Genomic DNA, 26,264 nt, shown 5'->3' on the forward strand with positions numbered 1-26,264 from the left:
CACATGCCTGCCCAAGGTACCACCTGGCTGCTGTGCTCTCCTTGGGAAGCCCTTCCTCCCAGGAGGAGACTCAGAGCAGATCTCAGAGTCCACAAAAGCCTGCAGAGTAGCTAAACTAGCATTTCTTAATATCCATTGCTGTGATCAGATGAACAAGACTAGCAGGGCCATCTAGTGACTCCTCTGGCTGCTTAATGACCTGGGAGGTGCCCCCCCCACCTTAGATGGGTATAGTTTTAGTGTTTGTATGGTGAACCATGCTCCTGTACCTGTCCACCTCTCCCTCCATCTCCTTTTTTCTTTTTGGCTGGTGTCTGTCCCTTGCTCTGCAGCTCTGTTTTCCCTGGTTCACTCGGAGCTGGAAAATGCTCAGGCTTCCCCACAGTGGAATGGAAATTTGTCCTGCGTTGCCTTGGGTCGGGTGACATAAGGTCAGACAGCTAAATAGCCTGTCGATGCGAAAGGATCCTGCAGGTTGGCTTGCCTTCCTCAGCGCCAACGGGAAAGCTGCTCTCTGGGCAGGAGTCTGCTTGTCTCGGCTGTGGCCTCGATTTCTTTGCTGCTAACCTGCAGGTGCCGGTGTAGCCGCTTGCCGGGGCACTGCGGGGCTTCCTCGTCACCGGCTGCTCCTGCAGCTTCGTGCCGGCTGGCAGCCATGCATTGCTGCGAGCTGCCTGCCCCTGGGAAGGGCTCAGCCCAGGCTTGAAGTGCGAAATTGAACAGCCCTGCCCAGTTCAGGTAAGCTGAGGCTGTTTGCCCCCTCCAGCAGCCTGACCCCGTAGTAGATACGGATTTGGCCTTCCCCTTTGCATGACTCCAGGGCTTTTCATTTTGCTCTTTCATTTGTCTTGCTTTTTGCAATGTTAGCATGATACTGGGATTTGTGGATGGGGCCAGGAAAATGACCTGGCAGCTGATTCCATTGCAGCTCACTGGGGCAATGGTCTAGGGATGGATAGGACAACTCCCAGCAGCTTGGAGGAGCAGCAGTCAGGACAGAGCTCCACCAGCCATTGCAGGGCTGTGACAGGTACATTTACTGCACTAAGTATCAGCACTGAACGGGGGCTTTGGTTAGATTGCTTTTGACAGGATGTCGTTAGCCTGATGCGTATGTGGGAGAGGAACAGCTATAATGCTCTCTTAATGCAGCCAAATTGCTCTTTAATTCTGCAAAACCAAGATGCTATTTCATGAATCCCCAGAGCACACTGTTCATCGTCTTGATGCTGCCGGTTATCAGTGGCCTTTTCCCTCTGCTTGCATCCAGCTCCACGTCCTTGGAGCATGGGGTGGGAGCAATTTTCCCCTTACCTCCACAAAGCTTGGCTGCTTTCTGCCCTCACTTGGCTTCACGTGTGTTAACTCTGGAAGCTAGTGGTGACTTTTGAAATGCCTCTTCCCATAAAAATGTGAGCAGAAAGTCTAGCAATTTCCATAGCAACAGGGCTGGGCCCTAAATCCTGATGTTAACTCTGTTTCTGGACATCTGTGGAGTCTGAAGAGCTGAGTGTACAGGAGGCAGCAGTGCAGCTCCCCAAGACATCACTCACTGCTTGTCCCAGCCACTGTAGGGTAAGATACTACTGCAGAGTAAACATCAGGCTTTGCCCCAGCTGCCTGGGAAGTCTGGAGAAGTGATGCTGTCATCCTCCTGCTGCTGGGAGACAATCGGGAAGAGGTAAAAGCAGGGTAAAACTACTAAGACACGTCAGCTGGATAATCTCAGAGGACATTGACTCCAGCTCAGAAAGGCACTGAGAGCAGATAAAATTAGCCTAATAAGAGTTGATGCTACGCAGAACTCTCCCCTCCCTTGAATTTATGTTTAGCTTACAGGCACATAACAAAAAGAGCCAACATGATGCAAAAAGGTGGCTTTGCCTGGCCTTGTGATGGCAAAACCCTGCTAAGGCTCTGGAGCTAGAGGGAACCCAAGGACCATGAGGGAAATGAGAGCAAAAAGTCAAGAAAAGCTCATTCCTAATAGTTACAGCAGCTTGTTATCTACTGTGGTTGATAGTGTGTTGGAAATGGTACATCAGGATGCAGGTGCACAACATTTTTCCTCCCCGAACATATTTCCCAGGACTCCAAAAACCAGTGCATTACAAAACAAAACACCAACTATTTTGGGATTCACATCGAAATGGCAACATATGCTGCACATTAAACATCAGCCCCTTCTGAAAGTTTAGCTATTCTGGGCCCATTCTGAATGGCACTGAAGATCCACCAGAGAGCATATGCCTCCCTGCCTCCTCCTGTCCTCTTGGAAGCTCCCTTGCAGGTCCATTTCTGGGTAGCAAAGTGCTAGTGAGGAAGACGCCATCCACCCTTGCTACTATCTGGGTGTTTCATAAGGTCTCTGGGAACCTTCAGCAGTATTTTGAGGGGAGAGGGCTCTTTCTTGCTGGCATTTGCCCTTTGCCTGGCTTTCTGATAGGGTTTGGTTGTGTCTGCTTTATAATAGAGTGTGGGCTGTATTTTACCACAGTGATTTTGTTCCCAGCTAATAATTGCTGGTTAAATCTTGTTGAATGATGCTTGTTAGCAAGGCCTGTTGTAGCACAGATAACCTCGGGAATTATTCATGCAGAGGAGCAGTGGGGACCAGGGTGCACTGGGACATGGGCACTGCTGGGGAACCTTAATCGGTACAGCCTGGAGTAAGCTTCTTAGGATTATTTAGCCAAGTTTACTAGTTATCATTATTATTATTGCTTTATTTAGCAAATGAAAAGGGTGTTTAACCAGGTAGGGTTCACAATGCACTCGGTGGGCTCAGCCAAGCCTCCCCAGCAATTGAGGGCAGAGATCTTTCAGGGGAAGCAACCTCACTGGCAATAGCTGTGCATCAGCCAGAAGGCAGGGCCTTGAGTGAGCCAAGGAGCAAAGCACATGTTGCTTTCCAATTAACCCCCTTCCCGCGAGCACAGCCACACTGGAGCTAAGCTTATTCAAAGAAGAAATAAGTATGTTTCATACAACAAGCCGGGTGGACGGAAGACAGTGGAGTTCCTGAGTCACCCCAGAGGGAAGGAGGGGTCTCTTCCAGCAGCGTTGGCAGAGCTGGGCTGGCAGTGTTGATATTCCCTGTTCCTGCCCCTGGGACCAGATTGAGCTGGTGTTATCTGCTGGGACCCTCTCATGCCTGAGGCTGTGGGTACTTGTGGTTTAACACAGACTTAAAATGGTTGGGAAAAAGCAAGCTAGGGCTGTGCAGGCTTGTGCTGCTTTGTGTCACCTCCCTGCGTGACTGTCAAACCTCCCTGTTCCCAACCTGCAGTGTGAGTCCCCCCGGGTTCGTAACAAGGCTTTAATTTGGCATCATCTATACACTCTTCAGGCTGACGTCTTTTCCAGCAGCAGAGCAAAAGGTTTCTGTGATATTGTTTGGGTTTGAGCTGAGGAAGTTTAAATAAAGAAGCAGTGGGTCAGTCATTGACTCTGGGAAGTGATGGGATGTGCAGTCCTGCTGCTGTGCTTTTCATTTGAAAGGAATTGATTAAACTCGAATCAGCCCCTGTTCTTGTTGATTTAAACCTGGAGTAACCGACAGCAGAATTTGATGCTTAGTGTTTGAAACAAATGTGGTTGAAGTGTGTCCTGAGGACAGCCTGTATTTTTGGGTGCATGTTTAATCTATGTGCTACTGTTTTGTTTGCTGTAGGAATCCTCCTTCTGTTTGCCCGTCTGCGTAGCACCAGCAGGACGCCTCCTTGGTCACAGAAGCTGGGCTGCTGCATGGCTCTGCCCTGGGCATGGGGTGAGTGAGTGGCACAGGGTTTGCTTGGGATGTGCTTAAGCCTCTGCTTGTTCCCTGGTTCAGAACAACATGGAAATTAAACCTGGATTAGGCTGTCCTGGGACAGGATGCTTTTCTGAGCCTGGGCTGGAGTTGAAGCGATTTTTCCTGCATCACGAGTTCCAGCTGTCTTTATGGGATGCTTTTGGCACATCAGCCCATGTCCTCATCTGATGTGAACAGCCATATCTCTTTGTTGCACCTCAGAACAAGCCACTGAAGTGCATTGTCATGGGTGCTGAGCTTAGGATCTTGTCCCAGCTTGCACACACCACTGGGAGGAAACATGGCAGTTGACAGGGACAATGTGTTTTTCTCCATCACCGTATTCCTGCTGTGATGTTGACTCTGTGATGGGCACTGTTGCCTTCTCTAAAGGATGTCCCCCCTTCATGCAAGGATGGGGTATCCCTCTGCAGAGAGGCTTGGCTCCCTGCCAGCCTGGGCTGTTGCTTCCAGTGCTGGAGTCAGCAATGTAACACATAAACTGTCTCCCCCTGCTCTTGTGGGGCTGCAAGGATGCTGTCTTTCCCCCTTCTAGGAAAATGAAGGTCATGTGTGTAGGCAATGACAGTAGCTCTGAATCACCCCAGCAGAACGAGGGATCAAATCAAGTCACATTCCAGGGCATTAGACAGACGGTGGGAATTAAAAGCTTTACCTGGAAACTGGCTTTGTATCTCCAAGCCCTACTTTTGTCTCCCAGCCCAACTCTCTATTTTTGTCCCTTTTACCTTCCGTGTTGTCATGTGTCATGCCAGTCCTAGGTGCCTGGGTGTGCCATATTTGGGGAGCCCTCAGTAAATATTAGGCTGTGCAGCCTAGGAGGATATATTCAGGCAGTATGAGAAGGTAGAAAAAGTGTGGTTTATCAAAAAGCAACCTGCTTTGGGACTCATTAAAAGCTAAGGGAGAGCTCCAGCTGCTTTCAGTAGGCTTGTGATCAGTCAGAGACTAGAAAGTCCCATCTGGACTATTAGCAGCAAGTCTTGGTTTTGTTTCTTTCAGTCTATAAAGTCTGGGGACGCAGTCTCCTTTGGGGGCCAGTCCTGCCATGGCAGCAGGAAGGTTTGCCTGCTTCAGCTCTGTCTTTGCTTTTCCCTTAATCTGGTCTTCATTTGCACCTTGCCCCTTGTGTCTCTGGTTGTTCTCTGCATCCCTGGGTGAGGTGAGCATCTCCCATCGTTGCTTCTGGGCCTTGGCTATGGACTGTCAGCACTGCAGGGCAGCTTTTGGGGTGCTGCATGACACAGGAGCAGGCAGAGCTCAGGGGGCTCACCTTAGCCCCCAAAACCTTGACTTCCTGACCTGTGTAACTATCCTTGTCTATTTGGGTCTCATGTTCTATGGGGAAACATTTAAAATAATGATGCTTTTGTAATGATGATAATAATATTAGGCTGTCATATATAACTTAATCTTATTTATTTATTTGTTTGCCCTTTCTTAGAGGGAATTGCTGCTATTTTCTGGGCATCGGGCCCAATTTTTGTTCGTTCTGTCTGCGTCCACACTGCATCCTGGATGCTGCACCCGAAGATGGAGCCTGTGTGGATGAGCACATTCAGGCTGCTCCAAACCTGGAGGCAGCATTTTGTGCCTCCCGTGTTGTTCCCACCCATCGTCTTGCCACCCGCAGGATTTTCAGCCTCGGCCACGTGAATGCGAAGCAGGTGGCATTTCCGTCTGAATTAATATACTCAGAGTCCTTGGATGTGGGAAGGGGGTTAAACTGGATTTGCTTTTGGACCTTGCTGCAGGAGAGCAGTTTGTCTCCTGGCAGGGCAGCACACATCACCTCTGCACAAGAGGTGGGAGCTGCCAGGAGGTGAATATATGGCAGAGAGAGGAAGGAGCAGCTGAGAGGTCACCAGTTCACGCAGATCATTAGAGCATCTGTGTGCATCATGTCTAGGTACAGAGCGATGACAAGTTTGGATGCTTCAGGAGGGAAATGTTTGCTTCCTGGCGAGAAGTAAATTAGGGTGGTTTGCCTAGTGTCAGTATGTTATGAGTCAGGGATGTTCATTAACATTTACCAAAATCTGAGTGAAAACTGAGTTCTTAATTTGACAAAAAGGTTGGGTGTGATTTTGCTGGGTTTGGGGGGAAATTCTCCAAAGAACGGAGCTTTATTTTTAATAGACATCTGCATGCCTGCCTGCAGGAGACTGCAGTTCTGTGCGCGCTGATATATGGGATCTGTTGTGTTGTCAGGGTACCTGGTGGTACAGGCTGTCATCAGCGTTACATAGTGGTGGGTGTCCCAGCTTCATGCCAGACCCACCACACCTGAGTCAGCAGAAAGTCTGTAGTGGGGGACCTGTCCCTACAAAATACTTCAGATACGTTTTCCTGGGCAAGGTGAGTTTCCATGCAGCATTCTGCTCCATGTTCTCACAGCATTTTTCTTCTGGCACTCCTTGCTTAAAAGTCCACCTGCAGTAGCTTGTGGAACCAGAGATTTATTGATGTGAATCCAGGAGCAGATTAGGTAAAAACACCAGTTTGTGACCAACTCCCTGAGCCTGTGGCAGGCTGCAGGGAGCCTGTGCCCTTCCTGGCTGGTGATGGGGCCCTGTCCCTGCCGGGAAAGGTTGCCAGAGAAGTGCTGAGCATGGCCACACTGGCTGTGAGCCCTGGCCCTACCCATCACTTGCTCCTGTGTGGTGATCTACCTGCTGCATTGCTCTATGCTGACAGCCACAAGCTGGGTGGGAGAGGCTGTGCCGGCTGTGCTGCGAGCAAGTGCCGTGTGTTGCTTCAGTCCCTTGTGCGTTCCCAGCCCCAAAGGCTGTGGGTGGCTCACCCAGCCTGCCTAGCTGGTGCTGAGCGCTGGAGGGGGCACTGCTGTGTGGACTGAAGCCGGCTGCAGCAACAGGGCACCAAATCAGGGCGACCCCTCTGAGCAGCAGTGTGGCTGGAGCCGGGAGCGGGCAGCGTGCCACCCGCGCCCCTGCTCAGTATGCACAGAGCATCTCTCTGGTTCGTCCATGCTGCGAGCTGGGATGCCACCGGGGCTGCCACAATCTCCAGGGGCTGGGACAGCCCTGCTTCCAGCTCCAGAGAATGCAACGCAACAAGACAACGGCTCCTGACCCTGCGTGGTGACCTTCCCTTCCCCAGAGAGGTCTGGTGGGGACTCACCCTGCTGAGGCAGGGTGAAGGGGTGTGGGGAGGTGTGCTTCGACCCTGCTTCTGCGTTGCTCCCCTCGGGCACAGCGGGGCTTTGCTGGGGAAGAGGCAGGAGGCTGGCCGCCCTCGCTGGCTGCCGTGCGGGCCGGCCACAGCCCTCATTCCTCCGCTGCTGGGTACCGCTTTGTTGCTAGCTGGTGACATCACCCGAGAGCCCACCCCCTGCCTCTTATCCGTCTCTCCGTCTCGCTCATTTATTCACAGGCAGCGCTGGCAGGATCAGGGGCTGTGTGAGAGCCGGAGCTGGCGGCAGCAGCAGCAGCAGCAGCAGCATGCGTGCGGCGTCTGAGCCTCAGGGCGCGAGAACCACGTAAGGTGCCCGCCGGAGCCTCCCCCTTCACCTGCCTCTGCTTCCTTCAGCACAAACTTCACGGCTCCTTCACGCACGGTCCGGGCTTCTCCGGCGAGGCTTGGCAGCGACAGCCGCATGCATGACACTCCGAAAAGGAGAGAAAATGACCATAAGTATCCAGGAGCACATGGCTATTGACGTCTGCCCCGGCCCCATCAAACCCATCAAGCAGATATCCGACTACTTCCCCCGCTTCCCACGCGGGCTCCCCGCTGGTGTTGGCCGCAGCAGCACCCTGCGCTCTGCTGTCAGCCAGCCCTCTGTCAGCCCTGCCGAGGCGCCCCGTGAAGAGGATGAGGACGTGGACCAGCTTTTCGGGGCATATGGCACAACACCCACCGAGCAGCCAGCCAAGTGCCAGGCACCTGAGGAGGTGGTGGACCCCGAGGGCTACGAGTCCGACGACTGCAGTGAGTTTCTAAGTTTCCACAGGAGTTTGCTGGGTGCTGAGGGGAAGGGTGGGTCTTAGGGACTGGTCCCCCATCTTACTGCCTGAGCCTTGCGCCCTGCCCGGCTGCTGGTCACACTGTCTGTCCCTGGGATTACATTGCAGCAGTGACAAGATCTGCTCTAGCCAGGGAGGCTGTCATCGCACTGCTTCGGTGCTGCCCTGGGTGGAGGGAGGCCCTGGGAGTGTCCCTGCTGCAGCCAGGCTGGCCGCTGAACCCAAACTAGGGAAGTCTCCCAAGAGCCACCAGTTGCTGTGCTTTGCCGTTGTGGTTGATGCACTTCTCTACCTCATCCCTCCTCGGCTCCTTGCCTCTGAAGACTGCCAGCTGGGTTCAGACCCTTTGGTTAATCTGTCTTGGTGGTGCAGCCTGCTCCAGCCATGCTGCTGATTAGCTGGTGGTACACTCCAGCATCACCCCGCTCCAGATTCATTGGGAATGATATCTGCCTAGGAAGTCTCTGCCCTCTCCCTCAGCAAACTCCCGTGTGTCATTCCTCACCTTCCAGCTGCAGACAGAGCCCTGTGTGAGACCAGGTCGGGGGGTGTCTTTTGAACAGAAGGCTTTGGTTGTGGTAGATGCAGGTGTTTGCAGTGAGGTTTAACCCCTCCCCACCCAAAACATCCTTCCCACTCAGCTTGTAGGAGCTTGCAGGCTGCAAAGCAGCTGTGTCAGACTCTGCCAGCCACAGTGGCTTGGGATAGCATTGCTTTCCTTGAGGTGGGTTAAAACCCAAGGTCCCCGTTCAGCCCAGCCTTTAGGGGCGAGATCCTGCGAGGGACTGAGCATGAAGTTTGAAGCTGTGGGATGCCAAGGAAGGGAGTCAGTGCTGCTGAACAGTGCTGTGTGCTCCTCCTGAGGGAAGGGGAGGCTGAGCTCCCACAACACTGAGCTGTTTACAGCCCAGCGCCGGGCTTTTCCCGGCCTCGGCATCACTCCCTCGCTGCCGGGCTGGCCTGGGCTGCTGCCATCTATGCCAGAGCCTGGAGTGTGAGAGAGCTCCCGGAGAGCTGTGCTTGCTGCAGGGTGGCACGGCCACCCCTGTGCTCCCCTCTGCCTGCTCACCACCACCTCTGCGAGAGGCTGGGGCTCTGGGTACAAGCCAGACCAATGCTCCCTCTCTCCCCATCCCAGGGTCATGCTCTCTATGCAGAAGCTGGGAGCTGTTGCGCTCCCAGGGAGAACATCTCTGCTAAGCCAGGTTTGTCCCAGCCAGGCAGTTAACAGTGACTTTAACCAGATTTGGGTTATTTTCTGCTCTCATTATTAGATCGTCTTTGCTCACTCCAGCAATAGCAATGAGAGCAACTGGGCTTCATGGGCAGAGGTGTGTGTGGGAGCTGAAGCACTTGGGGCCATGGGGTGCAGTGCTTTCACTGAGCGACTTGTGTGGAAATCGCCTAGGGCACTGCATTCTGGATTTAGCCCTGGTAGCGCTGCTGGAAGCAGCTTGGCTCAGTGCCGGGGCCGGCGGGTGTTTGTCTCGCCCCAGCTGCTATTAGGAAGAGTGTTTCTTACAGCGTAACAGGTGTCAGGCAAACTGCTGAGGCTGCTTTGCCAGATGTGGTGGGTTTTCAGCGGGTGAAAGCACAGCAGGGCCAGAGCGGAGAGGTGGGACTGCTGGTGTCACAGCTCTGCGGACAGCATGGGATGGCCTCAGCTGCTCTCAGGGCCCTGGCTGGCATAAACGGGCAGGATGAGACTGTCACTCCTCCATGTTCAGCGGCCAAGTGGCAAAGCCAGGCGAGGGCTCGCTGGCCCCATTTCCCAGGCAAGGAGCTGGAAGGGGATTTGAGCGGCCTGGCTTGAGCCATCAGCTACGCTATGGAGTGGCTTTTAGCTCCCCCACATCCCGTGGTGAGTGATTCAGGGCTGCTGTATTAGTCACCTGCACTAAACTCCCCCTGGGGAACCTGTCTCCGCCTGTACAGCAGACAGGTTGGGATTTACGTTGTGACAGTTCTCTCAGGTGACACACAGGGATGGTGATGTTGGAGCCTGGGTGCAGTACCCACAAGTCAAGGTCTTGCTGGGCAGGGTCTCATCTTACCCCAGAGACGGTCCCAGCACAGACCCACGGAGGTGCAGGGAGAGGGATTTTCCTGTGTCAGGATCCATTGGAAAGAGTAGAGGATGGCTCCTTCCCGTTTGTGCTACCTGCCCGTAGGTTTCTCTCCTCCAACACCATTGTGATGGTGCTGGCTGCCTGGGAGGAAGGACTAGAGCTGCCCCTGCCTGGAGAAATGTAGCATTTGCCCAGGTTTCCCCTATGCTCATTCCAGTTTGATGTTTCTGGGTTTCCAGCAGCACCGCCTGATGGGTGATGGGACTGTGTTGCTCAGTCACTGCAGCACTGCAGGGTGGCATCGGGCAGGGGCTGAATGGGAGCTGCAGGGAGCTGTGCAGGGCATTTAGGCACCAGTCACTGGGACACTTTTGCAGAGGCTCATGTTGATGCCTCTGAGACTCATGGGGCTGAGGCCAGTGTTTCAGGGTACCACAACTGCAGTCCTGTGGAGCCGGGGAGCTCAGCGCTCAGGGAAGCTGTAGAAGTGCCAAGGAAAACAAGCACGGTCCCGGTGGGGCAGCCATAACCAGCCTGTTGAATGCAGCGAGTGGCAGGGAGCAGGCAGGGCCAGGGAGCTAACAGAGCAGATAATGAGCAGAGATGTCGGGGCTGGCTCTGGGAGTACTGGGAATTGCGTGGAGCCAGCCCTTCCCATCAGACCTGCCAGCAGCGCTGCTGTGAGGATTTGCAGGGTCATGGTTGGCACACTTTGCCATCCCAAGGCTCTTGGAAGACGAACTCATCACTGCTCTATGCCTTCTCTATCCTCTGTCTGCAGGGATGCTCCAGGACTGGAGCCCAAGCTGTACAGAGCAGGTCTCTTCCCGCAGCGGGTTTGTCCCTAATGGAACTGCTGAGGAGATAGAAAAAGGCAGGAGAGGTGGGGAAACGCGTGTGGTGCAAACCCTGCTGAAGGGTGGTTTTGTGCTGTTGGACCAGTGCTAGCATCTGCTGTGAGCAGAGGACCCACAGGGATTTGGGGCTGGGAAAGAAGGGGATTCGCTCCTCCTATCTTGGGACACTCGGCTGTCGCCTCATCTCTGGTTCCTGCTGGTGCCTGCTGACAGCAGCAGTGCTGTGTCCCCTGGGGTCCGCAGCCACCAGGGATGCTTCCCACCCCGCCAGGCGGCACGCTGCCGGGGGAACTTGGTTCGCAAGGAAAATAAGCAAATGCCAGCTAGGTGGCAATGTGCCACCTGCGAGGAGCTGGGTCTTGCCTCCCATCTCCCCTGATTCCAATCAAATCACTGCCCTTCCAGTGCCTGTGCTTTCCTCTCCACAGCACCAAGGTGAATTTGTACCTGATGGATTTTTAAGGGTCTCAGAAATCTCTGCATAAGCAGCACAGAGGTAGAAACATGGACACTCTGAGGGAGCACTGCTGTGGCTTCTCTTTGCCAGAGGACAGCACTGGAGGCAGCTGCCACCCTTCAGTAATGTACAGGCAAGTTTCTTGCCCTTGAAGAAACGCTTCGTTTCCCTGAGCTGCTGTTTGGCTTTGGAGCAAGGCCGTGGACAGTGCTGGGCAATTTCCTCCCGCCTCTGTATATGCTTGGCTCTGGTTTTTCAGATGGGGAGGCAGCCTGAGAGCGTGGGGATGCAGTGGGAACTGGTGTTTATGGAAGAGTTACTCCATACTGTTTCTGCCAGTGCTCCGAGGCTATTCATACGTGTACAAACCCAGCCAGTTCTATAGTATGTCCAGCTTTATTCATGGGAGGAGCAGGCTTGTGATCTCCTGAGCTGTAGCAGCATAAAAACAACTTCTCCAAACTACAGCTGGGAGGCCTGTCCTGGTGCACGGCTGCTCGTGACGCCTGCTGCAAGCAACGACACAGAAGTTATTTAGGAAGACTCTCATTCTGAGCAAAGAAGATAATTAGGCAGGCAAAGCTGTCATGCAGATATTAATTACTGGCTGTTTAAAGACATAAAGAAGAATGAAAGTCTTAAGGGGTGCAGGGTTTGCAAGTCACCTGGCAATGCTTTTGGTCAGACAGGAGGAGGCAAGACGAGATGACGAGGGGAAATGTGCATTGAAATGATGAGGATATTTACTTCTGAAGCACAGCTCTTTAGCATATGCTGCCACTGCTATTTATAACCTTTGAATCGTCTTTTCAATCCAGATAAGGCCAAAAGAAGTCTTTTTTTTTTTTTTTTTACACAGGAAACAAAACAAATCACTGCTGATTTCGGCAGAGCCTGGAGCATGGGTTTGCCAACCCTATCGCAACCTGAGCTGCTGACGCCAAAGAAACGTGTGTAGGTACTGGGCAGTGTCAGACCCGAGAGTGAAGGGTATCAGGGAGGTTATAGCCCTTCCAAGGATGACACAGGGTGTTAATTACCCGAGGTGGCTTTGGATTAGCTCCTGTCTGGTTTTCAGGAGGATACCTCGGTATCAAGAAGGTGCTGGCGTGGGGTGAGGTCTCACCTTTTCCTGCTGGCTGCCCCATCAGTGGTCTAGGTAAAGGTTGCACATCGGGTGCTCTTGGTCCTCCAGAGACCCTTCAGCCCCTGGAGATGCTCATTCCCACGGGGTGTCCATGGGCAGAGACACCTCAAAGTGCTAGAGATAAATGCAGGCACCCAGCAAGGCCAGCACATGAGGATAGGCAGGGTCTGTCTGGGCATCCCTTCTCTAGCAGAGATGAGGGAGCATATGGGCTGTGGCCTCCAGCATCTCTGTTAATGAAGGAGCCGTGCAGCTGCTGGTTAATGAGGGGCCTCCCTTCTCCCTGACTTCCTCCCTTCCCAGCAGCCTGCCCAGCCCTTTCCCTTCTCCTGGTCCCAGTGTTCAGGAGGGAAGCTTTCTGTCCCAGGGTGATTCTGCCACCCTCATCCCTTCACTGACACCCCTTGCTCCAGTGCGCTTGAGCCCAGGGGGTTCCCAGATCTTTTATCTTTGTATTTAACACTGAAGGCAATTTTGGGGGGTTGTTAATTGCAACGCTGTCTTTCATTAAAGGAAGAGAGAAGGAGGAATTTGAAGGCCATCTCTAAATTGAAATTGCCGAAAGTCTAATTGCTGCTGACATCAGGGACCATTTAGTGCTGTAAAACATAATTACGTCTCTGAACTGTTCTGAACAGATAAGTGTTCCTCTGAACACTCCTCCTGGAGAAGACAGAAGAGCTGATGAGCATCCATCAACCAGCATCACAAAGAAGCAGGTCCATGCTCCGAAGCTTGCCAGGGGCTGGCGCTGTGTCTCCAAAATGAGGCAATATTAATTGCCATGTATTTTAAGTAAAAAACCCATGATGAGGCAGGGAGCAGTTACAAGAAAGAAAAGTTGTGTTTGTTCCTCACTCCTGGTCCTGTTGAATTCAACCACATCTGTGGAACTCCTGAGGAAGGAGGGATTCCTGCCTGTGTGCTGGATCTGGTCCCTGCATTGGCCCAGAGAGTTGGTCCTCTAGCTGCCCCATGTGTGCCACTGAACCTGGCTGAGGCACTGGTGCACATCCAGGGAGGCAGGAGCACACACAGCTGCCTGCCAAAGTGATCTTCTGCAGCCCTGCTTGGAAATGGCAAGAAATAATTTCTGTTCCTCCTGAGGAGTCATTTACCAGCGTTTTACATGGGGCTGTAAGTGCACAGAATTACTTGCTGCCTTTCAGGACCTGTAAAATTATCTCCATTGCAGAGGAAAATTAAAGCAATGGAAGAATAGGGACCTATCTTTTATAGTGCATTAAAAAATACCCAGTCTGAAGGTTACTGAACCTGTGCTTTCTGTAAGGAAGAGCTAATCCAGACAATCCCCAGCAGTCTTTTTACTGCTCCACTCTGATCTCCCTGGCACAAAATCCATGAGCAGGTTATCTTGGGAGCGGCAATGCTGATAAGCAAGAGGACTTAAGGCCCTTGGACTTCCTTTTAATTAGTTCTATAGTGGGTTTTTTTTGTGCAAACCTCAATTTCTTCTAGTGTAGAGCCTTGCTGGGCTTTCTAATGGCAGTAGTGCTGTGAAAGCTTCCTTGACTTTGGAAGGTAAGGAGCCCATTTACTTCCTTCCTCTGTGGGCTTTGCTGAAACTTGTTGGTCTGTTCTGCTTGCATCAATGCCTCTTCTACATCTTGGGCATCTCTTGGGCAGAGAAACTCTTCTCCTCCGGGTGTCCCAGGTCACCAAGGGGTAGATCTGCTGTGCTGTGCAGCCCAGGCGAGTATACATAGCCCGAAAGACAGGGGTTGGATAAGGAAGCAGAGAAGAGTTATCGCTGTGCTTTGCCTTTCATCCCTCAGGTATAAATAGAAGCTACTTCAGCCTCCCCGTCACTTTGGGCCCTCATGGGAAATGTCAGCAATAGACAATTTCTGCCGACTCCGCCACCACGGGCGCAGCGGCACTGTGCCGGGACGCGGTGCTGCCCGTGGGCTCCAGGCGCTCGCTGTATCCCATGGCTAAGCCCAGAGATGCATCTCTCCATTATGCTGCCGTCTGATAATTTTGTGGCCCACTGAATTAATCAGAATGCCCAAAGGTCAGTGGGAGAAGAGGCCGCATTCCTGTGCAAGTCAGATTTATTTTCCTTTTTAGAACCTGTGTTAAATGCCAGACCCTGGCCGGCACCTTCCCATCAATCTCTCCCAATTCACGGAGAAGAAAGAAGGTCAGAACGTGCTAATGAGTTCAGCTCTCCTAATGGTTATTTTATCATTGGAGCAGAATAATTGTAATAATAATGATACATCCTGCCTGCTGTCTGGAGAGCGTAAAGCTGCCTTTGTAATGCCTGACAAAAACATTTATTTATACTTTTTTATTTGCAGCCTATGCAATTAGAGGGCAGTGTTCAGAATAGCCCAGTCAAGTTAAATATGTCTAGTAACAGTGCTTGGAGTCTAATTGCTGCCCTTTGCTTTTTTAGGCACTTACTCCCTTAATTAAAAACACAATCAAGATGCATCTCAGCTGTGAGGATGGGTGGGAAGGGGAAATCAATCAAAGAAGGGTGATTCGGCCACTTTGCAAAGGGCTCTGCTTGGAGCCGGCTTTGGTCCCAGTCCTGGTGTCTGGAGACAGCAGGTCTGCAGGAGGAGTGAGGGTGGTGAGACCCATGCTGGTGTTTGGTGTCGGCTTGCCTGACCGCTCACTTGGAGTGTTCCCTGCTCTGGGAGCACAGGGCTGGCTGTGGTCTCATCAGGGGTTCACACAGAGCTGCTGTGGGATGCAGGGCTCCCACCCCTGGATTCAGCTGGAGATCTCCTGCCATCTCCTCAGGCTCCAGAGCAGCGCTGGGGCCTGGGAGCGGCTGGCTGGGGACGCAGGCAGCTTGAGTGCCAGCAACGTCTCTGCCTTTGCTGGGCTGGATCCATCACTCAGCAGCGCATCCCTAGGAGTTAACAGAGACTGCAGGGCTGTGCCCTGCTCCTGCAGATGTGTCCTCAGCATCCGCCACCCTGCTGGGTCCTGGCTCTGGCAGCAGTGCTCGCCCTTGGCTCTGTAGTAGCACCTTAGCTGCCAACCCCCAAGTTAGCCTGATCCCTTTTGTCATCTCCATACGGCTGCACTTTTAAGCAATTAGCACAACATGTGCTGCTGATGTTTTAACATCCCTCTGCCGAAGGCAGGTCCTTCCTTGGGAATCGAGACTCACCGTCAATGAAAAAATACCCCTGTATAGAGGAAAACCCTTCCAGGGCCAGAGGAGAACTGGGAACAGAATACAGCAGGGCTTGGGGAAGGCATGCACCCCTGTCCATGCCCTCCTATCTGCTGGCAGCTCCAAAATGAAAGGGAGCTGTTCAAGGTGTGCTCATGGACTGCCAGTGCTGGGCAGCAGGACCTGAGTTCCCATCTGCAAAACACATTGCTTGTGCTTTTAGGTGTTGCCTGTCTTGCTGGCACAGGGCTCCCTGCTGCCCTCGCCCTGGGCACAGGTTGTGGCACTGAGGGGACAGGAGGCTTTGTCATTATTTCCTGGCTGAAGGCTATTTTCACTCCAAGCTTTTAATTTGTTTTATAAGTTGCCCAATCCAGCAGGATAAGCCACGGGCCTCCTTCTGTGATAAAAATAAAATAACAGCTTGAACTTGGGAGGGCCAAGCAATGGAGCGGGCAGGAAGCGGCTGATTAAAGGGCAGGTGGAAATGATGAGGCTCTGAAACTGGAGGCTTCATCTTCCGCTCTCCAGTGAAAACACAGATTTGTGGATTTTTGCTGACTTGCTTGTCACCCGTGTGCTGTGGAGCTTCCCACTACACCCACCCCAGCACAGTGGGCTGTGCTAGCACCCCAGGTTGGTGCTGTGATGCTGCTGTATGTGGCTGTGAGCTCCTCATTGCCAGGCAGAGGCATCTAGCCACCATCACACTGGGCACTGCTGTGCTTTCCTCCTCCCTGCATGATGCAGAGCAACTTTGGACGTTTGGAAATGCCCATTTGGCCAAACCCAGAGGTGACGCACAAGGTGTTGCCTCATCCCATATCACTTCATCTTCCCTGAGCCCCAGCAGGTAAACCCTACTGGTTTATAACTTACCTAAACCAATAGCTAATGTGCCATGAAATTAGTCCAGGACAAGGGGGGGTACATTATTCTGGCTCTGAAATAGCTCTGAATATTTGCTTTGCTTTGAAGGCAAGGTGTTTGCTCCAGAGCACTGATTTTTGTTTGCTAGCAGGCAAACCTGTAGCTTGCTTGGGTTTGGGCCGGAAGATTGCTGTGAAATTGCAGCAGGAAGGTTTCAGTCCCCTGAATATCTGCCACCTCCCAGGGTGCCTGGTTGCAGAGACTATTGACGCTTATTATTTCCTGCTGTAAAGTTTGTCAAATTTGCCTTCCAGGCAGCAAACCCTGCTTTGATATTAAACAAAATTGTTCTGGTTTTTATTTTGGATTCTTTTCCCCCTGCTCTGAACCTGTGTGTGCTGCACGAAGAAGGTGCAGTTACCTTGGAAACAGTGGTGGGATGCTGCGTGGTGGCAGGGCAACACTCCAGCAGACCCCTTTTGGAAAGGTGGGCATGGAAAAATGTGGGTTGTCAGGTCCTGAGCTGCTGTGGAAGTTCAAGGCTGGTGGCTGGTGAAGCTGCACTGGGAGATGCTGCTTCTTGTCTGAGCTTTGGTGGGCAAATCAGGTGCAGAAGCCATGGAGAAGGCTAAATCCCGGTTTTGGAAAGCATCTTTTTAAAGCTTTTTCTCTGCTCTGGATTAGCTTGACTTGCTCAGATCATCCAAAGGGAAAGACCTTCTCAAATCAAATACACTTTTGCTGCTGAAGCTCTTCTGGTTTGTTCTGATCTGCTGCCCCTTCCCTGTGGTCCATCCCAGAAGCTTCCCCATCACTGCTATTCCAGGGTTGTGTGTGCCATAAGTGAATGCTGCTCTGATTAAAAGCTGCAGGTGTTTTTTATTTTAACCGTAAAAGTATTTTCATTCTCACTGGGTTTAATTTACAGATTGCATCCAAATTGGAGCTGGGAAGGGATCCCATTGGTGGCTCATTTGCTTGAAGGTCTCAGTATACAAATATGCATTCTGGAATGCCTGCAGCGCTGGAGCGGGGAGATGTGCTGACAGTGGGTCTGGGCTGTGTCCCAGCTGTGCCTGGATCCTCCCAGACAAAACCCTTCAGTTCCTGGGGGGTGGAAGCTGCTGGCTGCAGTGGGCCTGCTGATAGATGGGGGTGACCTGTGTGAAAGCCCATGGAGGCAAAGCCTCTGCACTGACTACAGTGCCGGGGCGAGCCGCAGTTATTCATCCCTCTTGCTCCTCTCCAGGGCTGTTCCAGCCCCACCAACCTCCCAGCATGAAGCCGTGTTTCATAACAGGCTTACAGGAGGATGTTTTATGTTTTATAATGTCTACAGCCATTTCTCTAGCGTCTTCGTCCATTCCTTTTGTGCTTAGAGGGAGAAAAGCCAGTGTTTGCTGGGCTGCAGGTTAATAACATCTTTTATCCTTTGCAGCCACTCTGGGGACGCTGGATTTCAGCTTGCTGTATGATCAGGAAAACAACGCTCTCCACTGCACGATCAATAAAGCCAAGGTATGTCTCAGCACTGGGTGCGTGAACAGCAAGGACCAAGTATGCCCAGAGCCGGCCACCTTTGTCCAGTGTTATGAGGCCACCAGGGACTGTTGATGTCCCCCACTACAACTGTCCCTTTGCCAACTCCATTTTCATTCCAACGCCCAGTGCTTCTGCCTTCTCCTTCCCCTCCATCCCTGCCTTTCAGAGTGTTTCCATCAGGATGGAGACGGATGTTCATCCCCGTGGTGAGATGGTTGCAGCTATTGATGCCTTTAGAAAAGCACCCAACCCGATGTTGTTATTTACTTGATGCTGTGACTGGCTGTCAGTTTATAAATGGCTCTTTTAAATGCTGCTAATCATTGCCACAAAGTGCTCTGCCTCAGCGCCTTTGCTGTCAGTGTGACTGAAGCAATTAGGGTTTCTTTTGCACATTTTGGAGCAGAAACAGATAACTGAGGTCCCTTTGGGCCCATGAAAGGTGCTTCTGCGTGCTGCTTGGTTCCCCTCTGCTTTTCCAGACAAGACCAGAGCAGCAAGGGCTCCAGGTCAGCACGGCTGGACCCCAACAGTGATGGGTTGGTGGAAGGAGACCCAAGTCCCTGTACATCTTGGGATAGGGTAGAGGGTTTTTACAGGAGACAGAAGAAACTGCAGGGTATCAGGCTGTAAGCTGAGCCCCTGGAGGCTGAGACCGTGTTGTTTGCCTTCATAGGATGCTCCTCTCCCTTCCAGCTGCAACTGGCTTATTTGCAGCCCTCACACCAGAGCCCACTGTGCTGAGTGCTAAGCTGGGTGCTGAGGATGCACATTCCAGCCTCATGGTTCTTCCCATCCGGAATAAGACCTCAAGCACAAAAGCTTGGCTTTGGGGATGAGGTTGGAAGCATCCGCCCAGGCAGGCCTGCAGCTGCTGCGGGCTGGGGGTTAAGCACAGCACCCACAGTTCCCTGTGCAGGGCAGAGGCAGTTTTGCTTCCTCCCCTGCCTGTCGCTTATGAATTCACCGGCAGCCGCTGGGTACGGCTTCCCTTGGCGCACTCAGGAGCAGTGCCAAGGAGGAGATTTCTAATTGGGTTTGCAGTGGGTGGAAGATGGAGAGGAAGGAGACCTGCGAGCGGCAAGTGATAGATCTAACATCAGTGAGAGCAAAGGCAGGGCTGACGGAGCAGAATAGCAATTGCTGACCCCATCCCACGGGGCTGGGAGCACCACATGCACCAGCATCGCCCCTACTCATAGGGTGGGGAGACCCCCCCTCGCTGCCCTGACATTCAAGCGTTCGAGTCCTGTTCATTTCCATTCTGCTCTCATTCTCCCATTTTTCTCTTTTATTTACATTGCCATCTGCTCGCTCTCATTTCATCTCTCGCCTGGGGAAAGCTGCCAAAACTTGACTACAGAAAGGTAAGGGCCAGGACCCCGGCTGCCGTCGGTGTAGCTGTTAGAAGTAGTGGTGTAGAGAAGGTGACGTGGTGACCAGGGATGCCAGGGGCCATGTGCGCAAGCCACAGCACAGTGCCGGGATGTGCATAGCCCTTGGACCTGGGCTGGGGCTGGTCTGGCTGGGGTTTTGTGTGCATGTCTCAGGCCCTCAGGATGTGTCCCAACTCCAGCAGCTCCTGAAGGTTCAGTCACTGCCAGCAGCCATTAAAACCTGGACTACTTCAGCCATGGGAGAAATGTTTTTCTTTCTCCCTTTGATAACCCCCCCAAGACAACCCTTTTCCTCCCTTCAGATCATTTTACTTCTTATTTTTTTCACCTCCAGCACTTCGTATATGTTGATGCGCCTCCTGAGTCCCGTTATTAGCTCCTGAGGAGTGGGAAGGGGTTAGCAGGCTCTTGGAGGCACCAGTGGCAGGTTAAATCTAACCTGTTGTGCTCCACCACCAGTTCTCTGCGCTGCAGCCATCAGCTGCTGTAGTGTATTGTGCAGGAGGTCGGGATGGCCACTCACCCTGACCAGGGTTTTGCCCTGGTGCCCAGTGCTTGGGGACATCTGAGCTATTTCTTGTTCCCAGACCCTCAGGCTTGGATGGAACTGGAATAAGAAATTGAAGAATTGCTTCACTGCAGGAAGTACGGGTGTGGAAGCTGGCAGCCTTGGGGCTATCCCGGGCTATGTGGTTACACCATGATTAAGGTGTTTGGTGCCTCAGTTTCCCTAATAGCACATAGAGGTGACCTGCCATTAGGCACTTTGAACTTCCAGTCTGGAAGGTGATTTTGTAAAGCAGTGCCTGGCATCTCTGCAGACTCTAGCCTGGAAAGTGAGGATCTTGTTTCCTCCTGGAGATGAACTGATTGAGTGCGGGATTGCAAGGTGAATCCTGCCTTTGCAGGGTGAGGAATGCTCAAGCAGCATCCATCTCCAGCCTTAACCTCTTGGGACAGTCCTATGCTTTGGCATTGCCTTCAGCAGGTACAATCGAGGTATGGTCTCAGCAGGTGGGGCAGATGCTGCACCTCTCCCTATGCTGCCTGCAATGGCACCAGGTTGTTACTCTGCTGCAGTGGTATGATCTCTGGGCCACTGCAGCAGCATCAGGGCTCGCTGGTACTGCACTGTGGGGACAAAGCAGATGCTGTCTTGGGGTACCACAGCACTGGAGAGGTAAAGACCAAGAACCTCCATCACTTCCCAGGCTGGGGCAGGGCTGTGGTGCTGTTCCCAGCGTTCCTGCTGCCTCTCCCTGGTCAGCAGAAAGCTCAGGACCCGTGCAAGCGGGAGCAGGCAGGCTGCCAACAGCCACCTTGCACTAATGTCTTTGGGTCTTGGCAGCAGCCCTGCCTGTACCCTGCCTTTCACGCTTCAGGCACGGCTGAATTAAGGCACGTTGCGGCTCAGATCGATGGGAGAATAAATCAGGGCAGTGTGGGAGCCTGATTGTGGTTGCAGGAGCAACCGTGTGGCAGGCTGGCAGGAGGGCTCTCCCCTTGTTGCCGTGCAGGAGCACCCTGTGCTCTGTTGATCTGTACTGTCATGTGTGGGTACTACAATGGGCATCATGCCCTCCTGTAAAATCCGATAGAAAATGATGCCGTTAACTTATCACTGCCCTGGCTTTGATGAGGGTCTCATTTTCTGCTCAGCCTTGCAAAGCCTAATATGTTGCATGGAGGCAGATAATAACCTGCTATAGTGGGGGAGCTGTAGAGGTCTTAGGCAGTGCAGACACTGTGGGGCTGTGCTATCCTGTACCTCTGTTGGTCTTCGGCTTTTGGGAGCAGGATGCCCTGGGCAAGTCTCAGGTGTCTGTGCAGGCAGCGGTGCAGGCAGCTCCCTGGCCCCAGGCAGGCCACGCAGGGCAGATGCTGCCCCTGTGAACATGTACCTGGGCTGCTCTCCCTGCACTGCTGGCTGCAGCTGCAGCTAGAAAACACCCGGGAGTTTCCATCCTGCTGAGCATTTGGATGCTCGTCTCTTCCAACTGAAACCGAGTGCTGGAGGCTTGCACTTACGGATTTACTCATAAATATTTATCACTCCGGGGAAATTCCTGTCTCAAAGCTGTGTGTTTCCTCTGGGCTGTCAGGGTGGAAGCGGAGACTTTGCCCCATTTCAGGGTGGGATGTCTTTTCCTGGGAAGAGGTATCCTGGCTGTTTTTTGGGCAGCAGGGAGCCTGCTCACCCTGCAGGCAGCTCATTGTGGGGTGAATGATGGAATGAATCTGTCTCCTGTGATATCTGTATGCCTCTGGTGTGGTGTTAATCGGCAGCCCGATTAGCCTGACTTGTAATTAAATCCTATTGATTAGCTAAATGTCACTGGCACGGAGAGCAGCTGGCAGCAGCTGGGATGCAGCAGGGCTCTTGGGCTCCATAGGTTTGCAGCAGGGGTTTTAGGATTGGGGAGAGGAAAGGGTAAAAATGAAACTTGGTCTGAGCTCCATCACCCGTGCCATGGTGTAAAGCACCATAAATTGGTCGTGGCAGGAAGACTGGTTGGAGCTGGGCCTGCACTGGCTGAGCCAGTGGGAGATTCTGCCTCATGTATGAGCCCTTTGGTCCTCCTCTGCCTCTTGGAGCAGCTTTGGGCTGGAGGGTGCTCCATGCAGGGGAAGCAGTGGTGCTGGTCCATCTGTGGGTGCCTGGGAGGGGTGGGCTGCCACAGAAGCAGCTTTGTGGGGCAGAGCGTTTGGGGCTGCTCTCATGTTAAATTCAGCTCTGCCAAACTCATATCGAGTGACATGGGGGGGAGGTAGATGTGACATTAAGATGCATTTTCCGGGCTTCTGTCACTCCATCTTCCATAGCACATCTATTAAAAAAACCTTTAATAGCCTCCTCAGAAGGTAATTTAATTGAACTGAATTGATGGGTGAAGTACAGAACTGCCTGTCCTTCTCCATCCATTTTTATTGGAATTTTCTTGCTTGCTTCTGTTTCACTTATGGCACAGCACCAGGCAGGGGAGGCACCTCAGGCTGGGGAGAGCGCTTGCCTGGCCAGAGAGATCCCCTCTGGAACCTGGGGACCAGTGTCTACCCATGGATCTGCAGCAGGCACCACCACCTTCCTCTCATCCTCCATATCTGCTGCCTTCCTCTTCTGCTTGACCAGGGACATCACCTGAGAGGCACTGTAATTAAAGCAGAGCCTTTTAGCCTCCATTCGCTACTGATATTTTTATCCTTTTGGCTCTGCTTTAGAAGCAAAATCCTCTTTGCTGGGCAGCACCATTTGGTCTCCCTTGCTCCAGGGCAGTGTGTTTGTCTGAAGCAGAGCCCTCACCAAGGTCAGGAGCAGCTCAGATGCTCAGCTGTGTTGTGCAAACCAGGGAGGGGTGGAATGGGGCATCCTGAGGGGCTGCCTTGGTGTTGTGGGTTAAGTGGGGTGTTTTATTTCACACGTGTGAAGTATGGAAGTGATTTCTCCAACATTTCCCTCTTTAATTTGCCTAAAGCCAGGCCTTGATGATTACAATTTCATTGCACGCAGCCTTTCCACCAGCAGCCCATACAAATGCTTTCCTGCCAGGTGGATCACTGGCAGCTGCACACACTCATTAATCCCATGCACTGAATACTCTGCTCATCACACCAAGTGTGTGACGGGTCTTTAGTATCACCCAGCCTGGTTTCCATGCCCAGGTTGGAGCTGGGGTTGGATGGGTATCTCTGCAGAGAAACCCTCCTCTGCTCCAGGCAGAAGATTTCCTTCAGACAGCCTAGAAATAACTCCTACAAGGATCCTGTAGCCAAGCTGGAAATAATCCAAGGACTTTCATGATGTAGCCATTATCATTTCCACTTAAAACTGGTAAAAATTAGGCTCCATTTTTCATGCCCCTTTTTCTTCCCTAACCTGTGGAGTTTGTTTCCATGCAGCCTGTGCAGTTATGGCTTTGGGCTGGGTTTCTGCATCACTCTTGGATAGTTTTCAGCCTGCTTGTTGTTTAGAAGGGGAAATTTGTCTGCTCCCTCTGCCTGAAGCAGGATCAACTCCAGAGCATCTCTGTAACAAGCGTGATCCACATCATCCTTTAAAAGCTATAACGGTCTTGCAGAAAATGCATCAGGGATGGTCAGAGTGAGTGTTTCCTTGTGTTTGTGCTCCAGCACTCCCAGATTTTCCTGCCAATGCCATGGCAGTCGACTGGCGACAACCTCCCACTGGCCTGAAAGCTGTTCTTCCTTCAGCTGTGCCTTAATAAGGAAGAGTAGGTAGGTGCTATCACACCCTCTGGGAGCGCTTAGAAGTAACACCACAACAGCAGAGGTGTATGTTTGCTCAGAAGCAATTATTAAATGACGAAAGCCTGTAATTTTGAACCTTGAGAATCACTGCGCTGATTTACTTAACCCCCAAATTAATTGTGATCAGGATGTCGGAGTCAGTTGCTGGAAGAGAGGAGCGGTGCTTTGCGACCAATGCCAAGTGCAGATGAGAAGTCTTCCCACAGCTCGGCACAAACCGCAGACAGCATTGGAATGCTGAGTGTGCTCAGCTTTTGCTGCACAAACCATATCCTCCTCCTTCCCCACTCCTGGGGAAGCTCTGCAATTACTCTGTGGATCAACAACATGCCACGGAAATGGGCATCAGTAAATGGGGTCAGCAAAGCCACACTACCTGCCCAGCATCCTAACTCCTGCGTTTTCCTGTTTCCTCTCCAGGGCCTGAAGCCGATGGACCATAACGGTTTGGCGGATCCATACGTCAAATTGCACTTGCTCCCTGGAGCCAGTAAGGTGAGATGCCTTTTCACTTCTTCTCTTCCTGGGGCTGCACCTTTCTCTTTGGAGTCAGACCAGGGAAGTTCCCCAGGGAGAAGCTCTTCACTGGCTGACCTCAGTGTCCTACCCAGCTCTCACTCAGGCAACCAGGAGGGAGCAGCAGCAGGAGATAAGAACTGGGGCTAAATCCAGCCCTAACTCCTTGTCCTTGGGAGCAGGGGGTGTGAACACTGTGCTCTAGAAGCCTCTGAGAAGCACCAAGTGAAATGATCTGGAGCTATAACCAAACACCTCTTTTCTTCCCCCCCCCCTTTTTCTTTTGCATCTAAGCCCCCTCAGATCATAATAAACCAGAGTTTAAATCATAAGGGAAATATTTCCATCTACTTAGGTTCAGCACTTGCTGGAGAGAAGAGTAATTAAAGATACTAATGTATATGTGAGAGCTTGGTGTAACTGATGGGATGTTGAATTTAAATGCTAAATGTATGTGATATGAATATTAATTGCACTCTTATTACACTAAAGGGAAGACCTTTTGGGGGGGAGGTATATTTACTTGTTACGGTTCAGTTGAATTAATTCATAATGTTCAGGGCGGTAAGCGGGAGTTTTTAACCACATTTCAAGTTCTGCTGGAAATAGGAGAGCCAGAAGCACTTTTGTCAGCGATATTATCTGTCATTTCCATGTTTTGCAAATGCATTGATTAGCATTTCTGCTGGAGGTGATGGAGATGAGGGAGGCGGGAGGAAAGCTGCGTGCTGAGGGTAGTGCAAGAGCTACAGACTCTACAAGCAGCCATGGGGATCTCTCCTTGCCCACACATCCCTCTGTCTCTGCGCCTTGTTTCCAAACAGCACTGCCCAAATCTGCTCTGGGAGAGGTGAGCACATCTGGGGGTAATCGTGTCCTGGCCTGAATGTTTCTGTACAGTCATTCCAGCAGGAGCAGGACAGCCTCCAAGTCCATTGAGTGTTTCCATCCCAGACTGGGGCTCTTGGGCACCTGTGGCCGAGCTGAAACCAGAGATGTGGGAAGCAGGGCTGGATTTGATCGCCTCATGCAGAGGTCTCCAAGTGAGCTGGTTGCTGAGTGAATCATTCCAGGTGGGAGAAAAGGGCTCTCCCAGAGCTCACTTGCTTTGATTTAGTTTGCATTCATTGCTCAGAGCAGCAGTGGCTGCTGGGTGATACCCATCATGTTTACCCCCTTAGCTATACCCACTTTCCTTCCTGAGCCACAGAGCCCCAGGATCAGGCCCCAGTGGGTCTGAGCAGGCAGTGTGTGCCATCAGGGTGCTTCCTCTGCTGTCCTTGTCACCCGTCAGCAGGCTCTTCACTTCTCTCTGATACATGTCTTGCTGCTTGGGCTGGAGCCTGGTGTGGTGGCCACAATGTCACTGAGGAAGGAGATAAAATATGTATGGGATGAAAGCTGGTATGACAGAGTGGCTTTTTTGGAGCAACTTTACAAAGCTGGGGAAGATTTAAGGCAAATGAGGTATTAAATCAATAGTAACAGCAGGTCATAAATGAGAGCACCTGTCTGCAGTCTCCTTTGGTCTGCATCGCTCTGCTGTCACTGCTGGACATGCCTCTGGGCACACAGGGATCGTCTCAGTGAGGCTGGTGCCCAGCAGCTTCTCTTTCCATGCTGCAAACTCCTGCCTGAGTGATGTGAAAAGCAATTGGTGTTGCAGGGCTTTAGATGCTGCTGCTGAGTCCCTCCTGGCCCTGCATCCCAGGCGACTCCTGGAGCATCGCGCCTTGCTCGAGGGGTATCCTCCTCCCAGCCTAGTGCTCAGTGTTTCACAGCTCCTCGCCCAGCTTCAGCAGTGCTGCACAGGGCACAGGTTTCTTTAAAAGACAGAAATAACTTTGCAGACCTAAACGAAGCACAGCACAAAATACAGAGGTTTTCGCTGTCTCTGAGATATCAGACCCAGCAGCTGCTTTGCATGGTGAATTTCGGAGTGAGACACTGTGCTGTGGTCCCTTGATGGCTCCGCTGCACTGGCAGCTCCTCAGCCAGTGGCCGTGTCTGGTCAATCTGGAAGAGGTTGTGTGTTTGGGGTGCTTTTGGTGGGGAAAGGACATGGTAACAAGGTGACTCCTCACTTAGCTGTAAGCACAAGCTCTTCACCCCATGCTTCACATCCCACTCAGATTGACTCAGAGCTGGTGACCCAAAGGTGGGGAATATAGCAGCTTTTCATAAAG

At 52.2% G+C, this 26,264-nt stretch overlaps 1 protein-coding gene across 5 annotated transcripts in view; it reads left to right on the forward strand.

The window, feature by feature from the left end:
- The window catches only part of DOC2B (double C2 domain beta), a 46,823-nt gene that overhangs the window by 6,210 nt on the left and 14,349 nt on the right, over nucleotides 1–26,264 (forward strand). For 2 of the 5 annotated variants that reach the window (XM_065695127.1, XM_065695126.1), the window contains exons 2-6: nucleotides 3,674–3,769; nucleotides 5,259–7,765; nucleotides 17,796–17,875; nucleotides 19,243–19,266; nucleotides 23,983–24,057. In XM_065695127.1, coding sequence (XP_065551199.1) covers nucleotides 7,435–7,765; nucleotides 17,796–17,875; nucleotides 19,243–19,266; nucleotides 23,983–24,057 — 510 coding nt within the window. In that variant the 5' untranslated portion in view covers nucleotides 3,674–3,769; nucleotides 5,259–7,434. The remainder of the gene's footprint in view (nucleotides 1–3,673; nucleotides 3,770–5,258; nucleotides 7,766–17,795; nucleotides 17,876–19,242; nucleotides 19,267–23,982; nucleotides 24,058–26,264) is intronic. The other 3 variants (XM_065695129.1, XM_065695128.1, XM_065695130.1) reach the window with 3 other exon arrangements.

Source organism: Lathamus discolor, chromosome 14 (genome assembly GCF_037157495.1).
Source record: "Lathamus discolor isolate bLatDis1 chromosome 14, bLatDis1.hap1, whole genome shotgun sequence".
Classification (NCBI taxonomy): domain Eukaryota; kingdom Metazoa; phylum Chordata; class Aves; order Psittaciformes; family Psittacidae; genus Lathamus; species Lathamus discolor.